At 42.7% G+C, this 14469-nt stretch overlaps 1 protein-coding gene across 1 annotated transcript in view; it reads right to left on the minus strand.

Annotated features, from left to right (window-relative positions):
• LOC145342642 (sodium/hydrogen exchanger 2-like) overlaps nucleotides 1-14469 on the minus strand; it is a 151359-nt gene that overhangs the window by 26285 nt on the left and 110605 nt on the right. The window contains exons 9-10 of the mRNA XM_080188188.1: nucleotides 9370-9472; nucleotides 2911-3030 (exon numbers count right to left, since the gene is read on the minus strand). Coding sequence (XP_080044314.1) covers nucleotides 2911-3030; nucleotides 9370-9472 — 223 coding nt within the window. The remainder of the gene's footprint in view (nucleotides 1-2910; nucleotides 3031-9369; nucleotides 9473-14469) is intronic.

Below are 14469 nucleotides of genomic sequence, written 5' to 3' on the forward strand. Positions count from 1 at the left end.
GCCTTCTATTTTCTCATCCAAATCATTAATATAAATGACAAATAACAGTGGACCCAGCACTGATCCCTGAGGCACACTGCTGGTTACAGGCCTTCAGTTTGAAAAGCAACTACCCTCTGGCTTCTGTCAAGAAACCAATTTTGTATCCATTTAGATACCTCACCCTGGATCCCGTGAGATTTAACTTTATGCAACAATCTTCCATGCGGTACCTTGTCAAAGGCCTTGCTGAAGTCCACATGACAACATCAACTGCACTGCCTTCTTGGTTATACCTCCAAAAAACTCAATCAAATTTGTGAGATGTGATTTTCCATTCACAAAGCCATGCTGACTGTCCCTAATCAGTCCTTGCATCTCTAAATGCATGTACATCCTGTCTCTCAAAATACCTTCCAACGCATTTACCCACCACACGTGAGGGTCACTGGCCTGCAGTTCCCAGGCTTTTCCCTGTAGCCCTTTTTAAACAAAAGCACAATATTTGCCACTCTCCAATCTTCAGGCACCGCACCTGTAACTATCAATGATTCAAATATCTCAGCTAGGGGACCCGCAATTTCCTCCCTAGCCTCCCACAACGTTCTGGGATATACCTCATCAGGTTCCACAGATTTATCTACCTTGATGTGCTTTAAGGCTTTCAACACCACCTCCTTTGTAATATGTACATTCCTCAAGTCATCAATATTTAATTCCCAAGTTCCCTAACATCCATGCTTTTCTCAACAGTAAATATCGATGAGAAATATTCATTTAGGATCTTGCCCGTCTCTTGTGGATCCGCACATACATTACCTTGTTGATCCTTCTGAGGCTCTCCCTTGTTACTCTTTTGTATTTGTATTTGTAGAAGCTCTTTGGATTTTCCTTTGCCTTATCTGCCAAAACAATTTTCTGTCCCCTTTTTGCCCTCGTGATTTCTCTCTTAACTCTACTCCTACACCCGCTATGCTCTTCAAGGGTTTCATTTGATCCCAGCTGCCTATGCACGTCATGTGCCTCTTTCTTCTTCTTGACCAGGGCCTCAATATCCTGAGTCATCCAGAGTTCCTGACTTCTGCCAGCTTTGCCCCTGTTAGAGGTTGTTAGAAGGTATTCTGAGAGATAGGATCCACAGGCATTTAAAGAGGCAAGCACTGATTTAGGGACAGTCAGCATGGTTTTATGAGTGAAAAATCATGTCTCATGAATTTAATTGAGTTTATTTGAAGGGATAACCAAGAAGGTAGATGAGGGCAATGCAGTTGACATTGTCTACATTGACTTTAGCGAGGCCTTTGACGAGGTACCACATGGTAGGTTGTTGCATAAGGTTAAATCTCTCAGGATCCAGGGTGAAGTAGCCAATTGGATACAAAATTGGCTTGATGACAGAAGAAAGAGGGTGTTTGTAGAGGATTGTTTTTCAAACTGGAGGCCTGTGACCAGCAGTGTGCCTCAGGGATCGGTGCTGGGCCCACTGCTATTTGTCATTTATATTAATGATTTGGATGAGAATTTAGGAGACATAAATTGGCAGATGACAGCAAGATTGGTGGTATAATGGACATTGATGAAGGTTATCTAGGATTGTAATGGGATCTTGATCAATTGGGCCAGTGGGCTGGTGAAAGGCAGTTGGCACATTTAATTTAGATAAATGTGAGGTGATGCATTTTGGTAGATCGAACCAGGGCAGGACTTGCCAAGTTAATGTTAGGGCGTTGGTGAGTTACAGAACAAAGAGACCTAGAGGTACATGTTCATAGCTTCTTGAAAGTGGAGTCACAGGTGGACAGAGTGGTGAAGAAGGCATTCAGCATGCTTGGTTTCATTGGTCAGAATGTTGAATACAGGAGTTGGGGTATCTTGTTGAAATTATACAAGGCATTGATAAGGCCACACTTGTAATACTGTGTACAGTTCTGGTCATCCTATTATAGAAAGGATATTATTAAACTAGAAAGAGTGCAGAAAATATTTACTAAGATATAATCGGGACTTAATGGTTTGAGACATAAAGAGAGGCTGGATAGACTGGAACTTTTTTCCTTAGAGTGTAGGAGGCTTAGGAGTGATCTTTCAGAGATCCATAAAATAGTGAGGAGCATAGGTAAGGTAGATAGTCAACATCTTCTCCCAAAGGTAGGTGAGTCTAAAACTAGAGGGCATAAGTTTAAGGTGAGAAGGCAGAAATACAATATAGTCAAGAGGAGCAATTTTTTCACACAGAGGATGGTGAGTGTCTGGAACAAGCTGCCAGAGGTAGTAGCAGAGACAGGCACAATTTTGTCTTTTAGAAAGCATTTAGACAGTTACATGGGTAAGATTGGTATGGCGGTAATGAGCCAAATGTAGGCATTGGGACTAGCTTAGTGGTTAAAAACTGGGACAGCATGGACAAGTTGGGCCGAAGGGCCTGTTTCTACGTTGTAAACCTCTATGACCCATTAGGATGATGCTGTAGTATCAGCCAGTCTTCATTTCCCCCCAGCTTCAATATTTTTAGCTATGGCAAACAGGAATGTTCAAAGAAAATCAAACAATAAAACTATATTTTCTGGTGTCCTGTTGATTTTTCTCCAGGGTTGCACACAGCAGTGACCTGGAGATTGATCTTCAATTCCTGGGAGACTCCAGGCATAATGGAAGGTTACTCTGGAACTGCATTTCAATCTACCTCAATGGTTGAAAATTCTTGGGCGTTCAATGGTCATGAGAGGCACTATATAGAAATATGTTTTTGTCCACTAACATCTGTAATTTCTAGACTTGCATATATTAACATACAAGGGAATATGTACATACTTCTTAATTGCAAAGTATAACCTGAAAAGAAACACAATTATGTCATTGTGATAAAAATAAAATGTTGCAAGAATGAAACAACTATCCGTGGACATCATTATCCCAGTTGACTCAATGTACCTGCACTATATTCAGGACACCATCATCTTTGAGGAGACTCTCTTGGCGACGCAGAAAGATCTCTTTGGCTTGACTGGAATTTTTTCCTTGGGGCAAAGTATGTCTGCTGTAAGACGGTATCTGTTCAAACAGAACCAATAGATCAAAGTCACATTTAGAAAACATTTTCCAAAACAAAATAATGAACTAATAGAAGCTTTCCAATTATAGGTTTATTCCAATATTTCCCCACACATCTGAGGGAGCAATATTTGGATTCAGTGGGGGGTGGCGAGTTCTAAAATTCTGACACACTTGGGAATATGGCTGGTAGCGTGTGAGGACACCTTGACCACGATTCTCCTATCCACGCCTGCCATTTTTCTGGCGGGTCCAGCCAGGAGGCGCGAGTCTGTGGTCTTGAACGGGGATATGTGCATGCTTCGGGTTCTCATGCGCATCTCACAGAGTGGGTGAATAGCCGCTGGCCAGACCACACTAGAAACCGGTGGGAAGGCAGGTAAGTCATTTAAATCTGTTTTTAATCTATTTTAAGTATGTATATTTGCTAATTATTGGGACTTTCCAGGTCCCAATCGAATCTCTCAGCTCGTCAGGAGTCGGCAGGGCTCAGACTAGCTTCCCATATTCAGAGAGCTAGCTGGAGACCCCGCCTGATTGAAGAGGGGGCAATTGGGGCCCCCCCCCAGGGGGTCAGTTGGTTGGGACTGGTGCCCCCTGGACATGGGCACCCTGGCAATGCCCAGCCTGTACCCCCAGCAGTCCAAGAAGCAAAGTGCCCATGCCCAGGATTGGGCCTATTTTGGGCGGGACCTAGGTGTGATTGGTGTGAGTGGAGGTCCCGCTGCCACTTTGCATTGGGATTGGTCTGGATGGAGGGAGGGCAGCGACTGGGGCGGGCTGTGGGGTGGGGTGGGGGGGGGGGGGGGTGTTGGGGGGGGTGGTGCGGTGGTGGTCTGACCCTGGGGGGGGGGGTGGTGGGATCAGCAGGGGGGTGAGAAATTGTCACTGCAGGGGGAGGTGGGGCCTGGGCATCGGGGCTGTTGGGGCGGGGGGAGGATCAGGCCTGGCCCGAGAGTTGTTGTGGGACTGGCCAGCAAACAGGAGTGTGACAGTTCCAGAACAGAGTTCCAGAACAGTCAAACTCTGGTGTGAAAAGGCCCCACCACCGCACCCCCCCCCCACCCCAGGTTTTTAATGAGATTCACAACTGGGACCTCTGCATTGCGCAGAGTGCAAAAATTCAGGTGAGAAGCTCGACTATCAGAACTGTCACGATCGAGAACTGTTTTCCCACCAATTCAGCACTTTTGGGAGAATCACCCCTCTGATGCTTGGACTTTCCCCAAATACCATGGAGCTAAACTCCAAAATTCCCATCTTTCATCATTGACCGGCTCCCTTCCTGGAAGTCAGCCTGATTGCCGCGATTGGCTGTCAGTCGTTTGTAGAGGGAGCACTCCAGAGGAGGCCACAGGATCAGTTAAGCCTGATCCCAGTTTTGGGGTGGGTGGATCTCTGATCCAGACAGGGAGTGGAAGGGGCTTCCGATCCAAAAACGCAGTCTATGAATGCAGGAGTGGTAGGACCTGATCCTGAGGGAATGTCTTCATTCCCAGGTTTCTGAACACCAGTGTTGGAGGGTGTCCAATCCCCAAAGCATGTAGTTTTTTTATGGTGCAGGCTTTTTTTAAAAACTCTTTCACAGGATGTGGAGATTGCTGGCTAGGCCAGTATTTATTATCCACTTCTAATTGTGATTGGGGAAGGTGGGGGTGAAACAGCCTTGTTGAACCGCTGCAGTCCATGTGGTGCAAGTACACCCACAGTGCTGTTTGGGTGAGAGATTTAAGGGCATCTAATAGATTTCCATTTGCTGTCCATTTACTACACACAATCCTACCCATTCATTTATGTTAAAATTGCCCACATTGGCCAGGCTTCATAATTAGATAGATTGCTCTGTCCCCCATCAACTCAAAAATATTTTGATCACAAAATTGCTTAAATTGTAAACTGATAACAGCACTGAGAGAGATATCGGGTGTGAGAGTACTGAGTATAAACTAAAGTATGTAAATTTAATACTAAACCAGGAATAGAAAGAGAAATACAGAGGAAGAAATTAGATTATGAGAGAGAGAAGAAAGAAGCAGAAAGGGCAAGTATGCTCTTCTTAAAATTTGGTATTTGTAAAATCTCCCCCTAAACATTAAAAACAAGAGGGAATGGAACTTTTAACTTTTACAAAATTTTATTTTCAGTGCCAGAGTGATCGATTGACAGTCATTAGATTAGAATGGTATTGATTGGAATGGTAACAACAAGGCTTAACTTTTGTTGTAAGTTTAATGGGAAATAATTGTGCAAATAAAGCAATTCCTAAACATAAACGGGAATGCTTAGGGTGAGATTAACAATGGAAGTGACACAATCTGAAGAGTAACTTGTGGATCTTCACATGCAAGACCACAAGACCATAAGGAATAGGAGCAGGAATAGGCCATTTGGCCCCTCAAGCCTGCACCGCCATTCAATAGGGTCATGGCTGCAGCAAGAATCTCCTCCTCATCTGAAGCTGCTAAGGCATTTATGTCAGAGTTTTGCGCACATTTGGGTGGCAGCACACGCCATTGAGATCAAAGTTCTTTCTTGATAAGAGACTGAGATGAATCAAATTGGTGGATGACGAACTTCACTGACACTAATTTGGGTGAGGTTGGAGCAGAGAGGCATTTGGTTCATGCTGCTGATTCCCAGTCCTTTTTGACCCAGAATATTGAATGAAATGGGTGGAGGGCAATGGGTGATATGCTAATATATTTTCACAGTTACAAGCAAGCCTCATGCATTACCTTCTCTATTTGAAGTGTTTTCAAGCGATAGGTTCAATTATTCCAAATGGTAATCTTAGGGGACCTATTTCTAAAAGGTGGAATGAAAACAGTGCCATTGAGTAAACTCCACTTTAGCCCACAGTGGTTTCCAAGCCAAAGTGGATGAGGAACCTTTTCTACAATAACTGAAACACTGGTTTTTTGAAAACTGACCTTTAAAATGAGCATTGAAGCTGTATTTGGGAACTCCAAGCATCTCTGTTAGGTGATGGGTTTTAATTAGCAAATAATTCTCGGAGATGTGTTGGTGGATGTTATAAAGAACGATCACACCATTTGAAGGTGAGAAAAGGTTAGCTGATATTCTAGTACTATGTACAATGGTTTGGAGTCAAATTTACAATCAGAAATATTGAATTAAGTGCTAAGTTCATTTATATGCATGCCTGGTCTATATTTCAGAGTTTGACTTAACAAAATAGGTTCTGCACTGAAAGCAAAACGAGTGGAAGTGGGGCGATTTGTAGAAATAATACATATCTCGATAAAATTGAAAGGATATCAAAGACTGATTCAATCTCGATGAACTTGCCAAATGTGATAAAAAGTTCTTTTGTGTTGTCATAGCAACAAACAGCTTTTCTCTATGCTCTGTCATTTGCTGGACACTTTTTCAAAATTGCCTCTGCAAGATTAATGTCACTTCATGCTCAGTCATTTTGTAAAAATTCATTCAGGGGATGTAGCCATCACTGGCAAGGCCAATGTTTATTTTGCATCCCTACCTAGCCTTTAGAAAGCAGTGGTGAGTTGTCTAGAAGTGTTGCAGTCAGTGTGGTGTACACTACACACGGCGCTGTTTAGGGAGAGAATTCCAGGTTTGTGATTGGTTAATGATGTAGGAACGGCACTATATTTTCCAGGTCAGGATGGTATGCGACTTCTAAGAAATTTGTAATGGGTGGCATTCCCAAGCATTTGGAATTTTATGTGCTTTTCGGTGATGCATTTGTATGTTGTGTGGATATACTTTTTACATCTAGTTAATCTTCACGCCACAGCACAAGGTGTGTATTCAGTATTAATCTGAAATTTAACAAGTAACTGAATAGGTGTCATTGAAAATCTTCAGTGATTTATTGCCTTGGAACATCAAGACAACACCTCTTGATCTAAAATAGATCCTTGAAAAATAGTTGCATCATTTCATTGCTATTTCTGTGCTACGATAAGGATTCACTGACTATGGTGTTCAAAGTATTAAAGGCGACTGAATGAATCAAGCCTTTCCTGTTTATGGTAATTGGTCAGTTTGACATATAGGCTGGATCCAGACTGAATAACTGCAAAATGCATTTGACCTTGATTTTAGAAGTGGTAAATGTGTTGGGAAATGTCTGGGTAACAGAGACAATGTGAATGGTTGTTAACCTAACGTAATCATGAGAAATGCAGTTGCACTTTACCACAGTGATTTTTCAAAAAATGGTGAACAACATACCTATGTTTTCCTCTGCACTAGTCACCAGGAGACAGGTAGTGGCAGGGAGAATGAGCTCGGTTACGACTCTACACACATCAGTTCAGCATGAGAGAGATAAGCAACTATTTTTCAAAAATTTATTTTAGACGGACGGGTGTCTTAGAGGAAGCATATGTTGTCTTGGTGTTTCCAGGATATAAATCATGACAAATTTGCAGTTACGACGGTTCAATTGCTTATTTAATGTCAAGTTAATTTGTCTGTTGATTCATAACCTGAGCAATAAACTCTAGATTCATAAACTTACCAAGGCTGAAATCATCACATGGCACAATATGATATATTCCTATGAATTAATTGTATTACAGTATCAAAAGGGCTCTCTGTATGGTCCCTGGGTCTCACAACAGTTATTCAGTGATTTAACATACAAAAAGGTTGCTCTTTTAGGACAGAGATGAAGAGATTTTTTTTCTCAGGAGATTGTGTGACTTTGGAATCCTCTCCCTCAGAAGGTGGTGGGGGCGAGGCCATTGAATATTTTAAGATGAAGGCAGGTCGTATCTTGTTAGGCAAGGGAATCAAAGTCTTCAGAGAAAGGTAGGAACGTGGAATTCAAAACACAAACAGATCAGCCATGATCTTATTGAATGCAAAGTAGTAGGCTCGATGGGCTGAATGGCCAACTTCTGTTCTAGTTTGTATGTAAAGACACACCAGGGTAGATTTTCAACTCTGCCTTCTACTTGTACAACCAGTGTTGCAAATCAACAGCACATAATAGAAATCACCCGATTTTCACTGAAACTTGCATTGTAGTTATTAACTAATAATCCAGAGATTATGAATTCAAATCTCACCAGGGCAATTTGAAAACTTTAATTCAGTTCAGAAAGAAAGATCTGGAAATTAGAGCTGATATCTGTAAAACTGACCACATTACAAATGTCTGATCTTACATGGCCTAGCTTATATTAATCTTGTACCAAACCAATCTGGTTGACAAGCTCTGAAATGTCCTAGCAGTTGTATTGAGCAGCCAGAACAGAATACAGTCAGAAGGCATCCCAACAACATTTTCTCAGACTGTGGATGGACAATGGGTGCCGGTCTTGCCAGCAGTGCCCAGACCCTGATGATAAATTTTTAAAAATTTAAAAAAGGAAAATTGTGCAAGTTGTGCCTAATGGGCAACTGATTACCATTATCTGGGTGGGAGGATGAAAATTCTCCCACAGTTTCTTATAATGGGCAAGGAGCACTTACTGACCAATTCATGGATGCTAAACTCAGGTAGCACATCTAGAGTTCTTTTCTTCTTCTTAGGCAGTCCCTCAGGACTGAAGGTGACTTTCTTCCAATCTGGGATTGTACATCCCGAGGTGACTGAAAGGTGCAATGCTGGATCCTCACACTCTGCCACAGGACAGATAGTGTTTGATGAGGTGGGTGGGTGGGAGGCTTGGATTGGCTTCTACCTGGCCCGGTCAGTGTTCAAAATGGTTGTCCCCTTCGTAAATGTTTCTTCTCCAGTTTGGATGGTCTTGAACAAGAGATTCCCACATATTAATGGGGATATTGCATTTTTTTCATGGAGGCTTTGAGGACACCCCTGAAATGTTTCCTCTACCCTCCTGGTAACCACTTGCTGTGACGAAGTTCAGAATGAAGAGTTTGTTTTGAGAGTCTTGTGGATGATGTGATCTTGCCCAATGTAACTGCTTAGGCAAACCAGTGCTTCGACGCTGGGCTTGTTGACCTCAGAGAGGACACTGATATTGGAGTCCCTAGCCTACCACTGAATTTGCAGGATTTTGCAGAGGCATCGCTGACAATATTTCTCTAGGGACTTGAGGGGTCCCTAGAGAAATGCGGTATGTTGTCCATGTCTTTGACACAACATAATTGAATATATTTGACATACAACACACACAGAATATGAAGTGAGGAAACCAATAAAGCACAGGGCCATTTTGAACCAAGTTGTTCAATGCAAATCATTCTGGCATTAGTTTATATTTCAGTGGGTCCCAGCAGAACTGCAAAGCAAACCTGGTGACCAAACCAGAGTCTCACTGGTCTGAGAGCTGCTCAATTTAGAAATAAACATAATATCACAGTATAAAGAAACTTTCATACCGTTTGCCTTATTCGATAAAGATTTCTTATCAAGAGCTCCTGGATGTTATCGAAGTGTTCTGAAGGAACTGGACTTTTGGAAACTTCAGCAGTTTGTTCATCACTGTTTCAGGAAGATTAAAAACGTGATTAATTATCACAGCATCTAGATGTTGTAAATACACCAGATCTTGCCAATTAGTTTCCGGGGAGTTCTTTCATGACACTGCAAGCTGTTAAATCCCTGTCTTAAATCCTTGTCGTTAATCATTTTAAATTGCCATTGGTCTCAACAATCCGTGTTCATGATCAGGAGGTAATACATGTCTGGTTCATTTTAGAGATAGCTGGCTAAAAAACTTCTAAAATTTAAAGGCGACACCAAGGCACTGATTTTAGCTGCCCCCATCCACCCAATTATAAAATCTTGTGGATGGGATGAAAATAATGACAGTGATCTATCCCCATCAATTGTAATTCATTCCACTGAGTCCCATATTTAAGCTGCTCTTTTGACGAGATAAGTCCACTTGGAGAATGTGCTTTAAAATAAGCAGATCAGGTCCGAGGATGTTATACCAAAACTCAATCTACAATAGGGATTAGAGATCTGGGAATCAGGGTGGGTTGTGGGCAGGCAAAACTCTTCAAGTGTTAGATCCTTGGCTGGAAGAAGTTCCATTTATCCACTGTGTCCAGTTTTATTTTCTGTTTCTTTGAAGTTAATTATCTATTGGCCATTTCAGGATATTATCTGAGACAAACTCAACCTGGTAACTATAGGACATTGTGCCTATAAGCAACACCTTCTTCGTTTCTTTGCTGACGTGACCACTTTACAAAGTGAGAATCCAGGTGTATTGTTTGCCTGCAGGGGAATTGCTGCCAAGCCTGATGCTGGTCTAGCCTGACATCTACTAAAGAAGCTGGATATTAATGGAGTGGCTGATTTTCCTCTGCCTTGTCCAGGGCCAGTGAGGTCAGTTGTAATGCCCCGGAGCTGACTCAACTGGGATTTCCTCATGTGTTTCAATTCATTGTCATCATCAGGAAAGCAAGTAGCAGCACTCTGAGGAGTTCTCACCCCTTTCTCTATTCCTGTTTTCTTCTGATTTTGGATTGGGTTTAATATTCTAACACTAATTACGATAACCTCGTCCAACTACTTGTTTGTGCCGAATCACGAATCATCAGGGAGCATGGCCGCCACATCAGGCTTACATACAATTTACACCAACTAAAGCTGACAGTTTGCAACATCTGCTGCTGTATCATTTGTGAATGGCACTGTGTGTTTGTGGCTACAGAGTGAGTTTGCTGTATTCCCAATGCAATAGAGGCATCAAAATGTGAAACACCTAATAGCACAGTCTGTAATGAGTGCCACTGATTGATAATGACTGAATCAGTCTCATTCCGACACAGGCTTGTCTGTCAAAGCTTGAATTTCATTATTCTGACCATTCCACAGGAATGACTGAATCAGTGGATGTGTCCAGGGAGGTTTATGCTTACTGACCTATGCTGGCTAAAATTCTCATCCTCATGTTCAAATCCCTACGTAACCTCACCATAGTCTCTCTGTCTCTGTAGGTTGCTCCAGCTCTATGATCCCTCAGAGAACTCTGCATTTCCCCAGCTGAGCCTCTTGTCTATTCCCCACTTCGCCACAGCAATGACAGACATGTGTTTAGCTGTCTGGGTCATATTGTCCAGAATTCCCTTCCTAAACCACTCTGCCTCTTCTTCTAAGCCACTCTGTAAACCTACCCGCCTGCCCACACTTTGGTCACCTGTCCTCCTGTCTCCTCCTCTAGTTGAGTGTTCATTATGGTTCCATGAAGCACCTTGAGATGTTTTCCTATGTTAAGGATGCAACATAAAGGCAGCTTGTTGTGAAACCCGGAGAAATCATGATCGCATTGTCCATATATTTGTGAGCCCAAGTAGGACAAGTTGTAAAAATGTAAGCAGCAGGCAGAATCAATTCAATGATCCTGCACTCTTGGCCTAGAAACGTGTTTTACAGCAACCTGGGCCAATCAAGGCCACAATGAGTCACCCTAGCTCCTCAAGAGCAGCTGCAGCTGGGAACGGAGACCATTACATCAATCTTAACATACCAACTAAATGAATTGCGGATGGCACAGTGGCACAAAGGTTAGCACTGCTGCCTCACAGCACTAGGGACCCAGGTTCAATTCTGGCCTCAGGTGAGTGTCTGAGTGGAGTTTTAACGTTCTTCCTGTGTCTGCGAGATTTTCCTCCAGGTGCTCCGGTTTCCTCCCACAGTCCAAGGATGCACAGGTTAGATGGATTGGCCATGAATTGCAAAGTAACAGGGGGTTAGTAGCTTGGATGGGATTGTTGTCAGCGCAGAGTCAATGGACTCAATGGCTTCCTTCTGTACTGTAGTGATTCAAAGTAACCCCCTCCACGTCTCCCTCCATTTACCCCCCTCCCATCATCTCCCTCAGGTGCCATATTAAAACTACAAATACTCAGGTCCCATATCATAGATACAAAGGCCATGGAAGCTTCTCTCACTGTAACTGAAGGGAACTCAGTCACAGGCCATCTTTAAAAGGTAACAAATTGACTCCAATCCTGACACTACAATTAAACAGACTGTCAACGAAGTCATACGCACAAATAATGCACTTTTATCATACTGCTCCACCTACTTATTTGAGAGAAACATTAACGTGTTCACTTGAAATGGATTAATGTCATTGTTGATATAGTGAAGACAGGCATTTAGAATGTGCATTAATATGATAACATCAATGACAGTTTGCAGTTCTGTTCTGTAGATTGCTGTACCATGTTTAGGTTCTGTCATGTTATGTGTTGAATTATTGTGAACACTTACACTGATTGCTTTCTTTTGGGAAGATTTAAAAACATCTACTTGCAGTGGAGTGCGGGAAAACTGGCTTGTTTATTCTTTATTTACAAAAGGCCCTGATGTGTAGGGTTGTCAACTCAGCTGAATGTGCTCTTGGACGTCTTATCACATGACCTCTTGTTTCCAACTGCCCCAATCAATTAGATAGTCAGTTTCTCAGCTCAACAACGACAATGTGCATGTATAATTTGTGCTTTTGGAGTAGAGAAAATGCCCAAGGATCTTCACAAGAGCTTATCAAAGATTTGACAATGAGCTACAGAGGAGAGATCAGGACAGGGAACAAAATGCTTAGCCAAAGAGGCAGGTTATCAGGAGCCACATAAAAGAGGGGGAGGGAGGTGGAGAGGTAGAGAGGTTTGAGGAAATTCCAGACCTCAGGAACTAGGCAGCCAAAGTGAAAGCTGACAATGGTAAAGCGAATAAAATTGGGGATGCACAATAGGTCAGAATTGGAGGGGCACAGAGACCATGGAGAATTACGGAGCTGAGATGACAGAGATAGGGAAGAACGGGTGGATTTGAAGACAGGGATTATTATTTTAAAATGCTGGAACAGGAGCCACTGCCAGTCGGTGGGAAAATAGAGTTGAGGCAGGACGTGATTATATCCAACAGTGGAATAGGTTCACGAAGCTTTGTGGTCAATTTGTGCTCTTATTCCAGTTGTTCTTATGAGTACAAGGTTGATGGGCGAATGAGACTTGGTGCAAGTTAAAATCTGGGCAGCAGTGTTTTGAATAAGCACAAACTCATGTGGGGTGGGAGCTGGGAAGCTGACTGCGACAGAATTGAAACAGGGGTAAAGGCATGGGTGAGGGTTTCAGCAGCTGATCAGCTGAGGAAGTATTGGGATCAGGTGATGTTATGGAGCTGGAAGTAGGTAGCCTTTTGATGGACAGAAGCTTGTCTCAGGGTCATACAAAAGGTGGTGTCGGGACACCAAGAGGCAGTATGGTGGCACAGTGGTTAGCACTGCTTCCTCACAGGGTAAGACTTGGGTAGGGGAGTCCAGAACACAGGAAGATTGAGATCTCACCTGTGGTGCAGATACACCCCACATTGCTGTTAGGGAGGGAATTCCATGTTGTGTAGGTATACTCACAGTGCTGTTAGGGAGGAAATTCCAGGATTTTGATTCAGCCACAGTAAAGGAACAGTGATGTAATTCCAAACAAGGATAGTGTGTGACTTGGAGAGGAACCTACAGATAATGGTGTTTCTATACACCTGCTGCATTTGTGCTTGTAGGCGCCTAGTTCCAGGTTTGGAAGATGCTGTTGAAAGGAGCACCTTGTAAGTGGTGCATACTGCTGCCACTGTGTACCAGTGGTGGGGGGAGTAAATGTTTAAGTTGGATTGGGTGCCAACCAAGTACAATCATGGATGGTGTTGAGCTTCTTGAGTGTTATTGGAACTATACTTATCCAGGCAAGCGGATAGTATTCCATCATACTCCAACCTATGCCTTGGAAATGGTGAACAGGATTTGGGAAGTCAGTAGGTGAGTTACTCACCACAGAATTTTGGCCCTTGATCTTATTTTGCACCCACTGCATTTATGTGCTTGGTCTGGTTAAGGTTCTGTCACCCCCTGGCATTGATGATGGGAATGGGAGAATTCAGCAATGGTAATGCTGTTGAATCTCAGGAGGAGATAGCAACATTTAAGGGGCATCTAGACGAATACATGAATAGGGTGGGAATAGAAGGAAATGGACTCCTTAAGTGCATACAGTTTTAGTTCAGGCAGGCATCACGATTGGTGCCGGCTTGGAGGGTCGAAGGGCCTGTTCCTGTGCTGAACTGTTCTTTGTTCTTTGAGATGCTTAGGTTCTCTCTGACTGAAGATGATCATTACCCAGCATTCTGCCTAAGATTAATTTATACCCAAACAAATCACCAATGTTAGTGTCAGTGCAGAGTTTTCATTCCAAATTATAATTTCGCTGTACATACAACTTCAGCCTAGTTCAAAAAAGATTTGTCTGTTGAACAAGCTGGGTACTTTACCCACCCAAAGCTATCTTGCTGATTGTCATTCTGTCTGTCTTTTGTTATCAAATTTTACTTTGCAAACAAACTATAGATCTACACACTGATCTCTGTAAAATGCTGGCTAATGCCACATGCATAACTTTGGATTGATTAAAGGAAGTAGAAAGCTGAAAGGAATGAGCAAGATAGAAAGATTAACAAAAAGTATAACACAG

This window comes from Carcharhinus amblyrhynchos, chromosome 4, assembly GCF_965287045.1.
Source record: "Carcharhinus amblyrhynchos chromosome 4, sCarAmb.v2.hapA, whole genome shotgun sequence".
Lineage (NCBI taxonomy): Eukaryota > Metazoa > Chordata > Chondrichthyes > Carcharhiniformes > Carcharhinidae > Carcharhinus > Carcharhinus amblyrhynchos.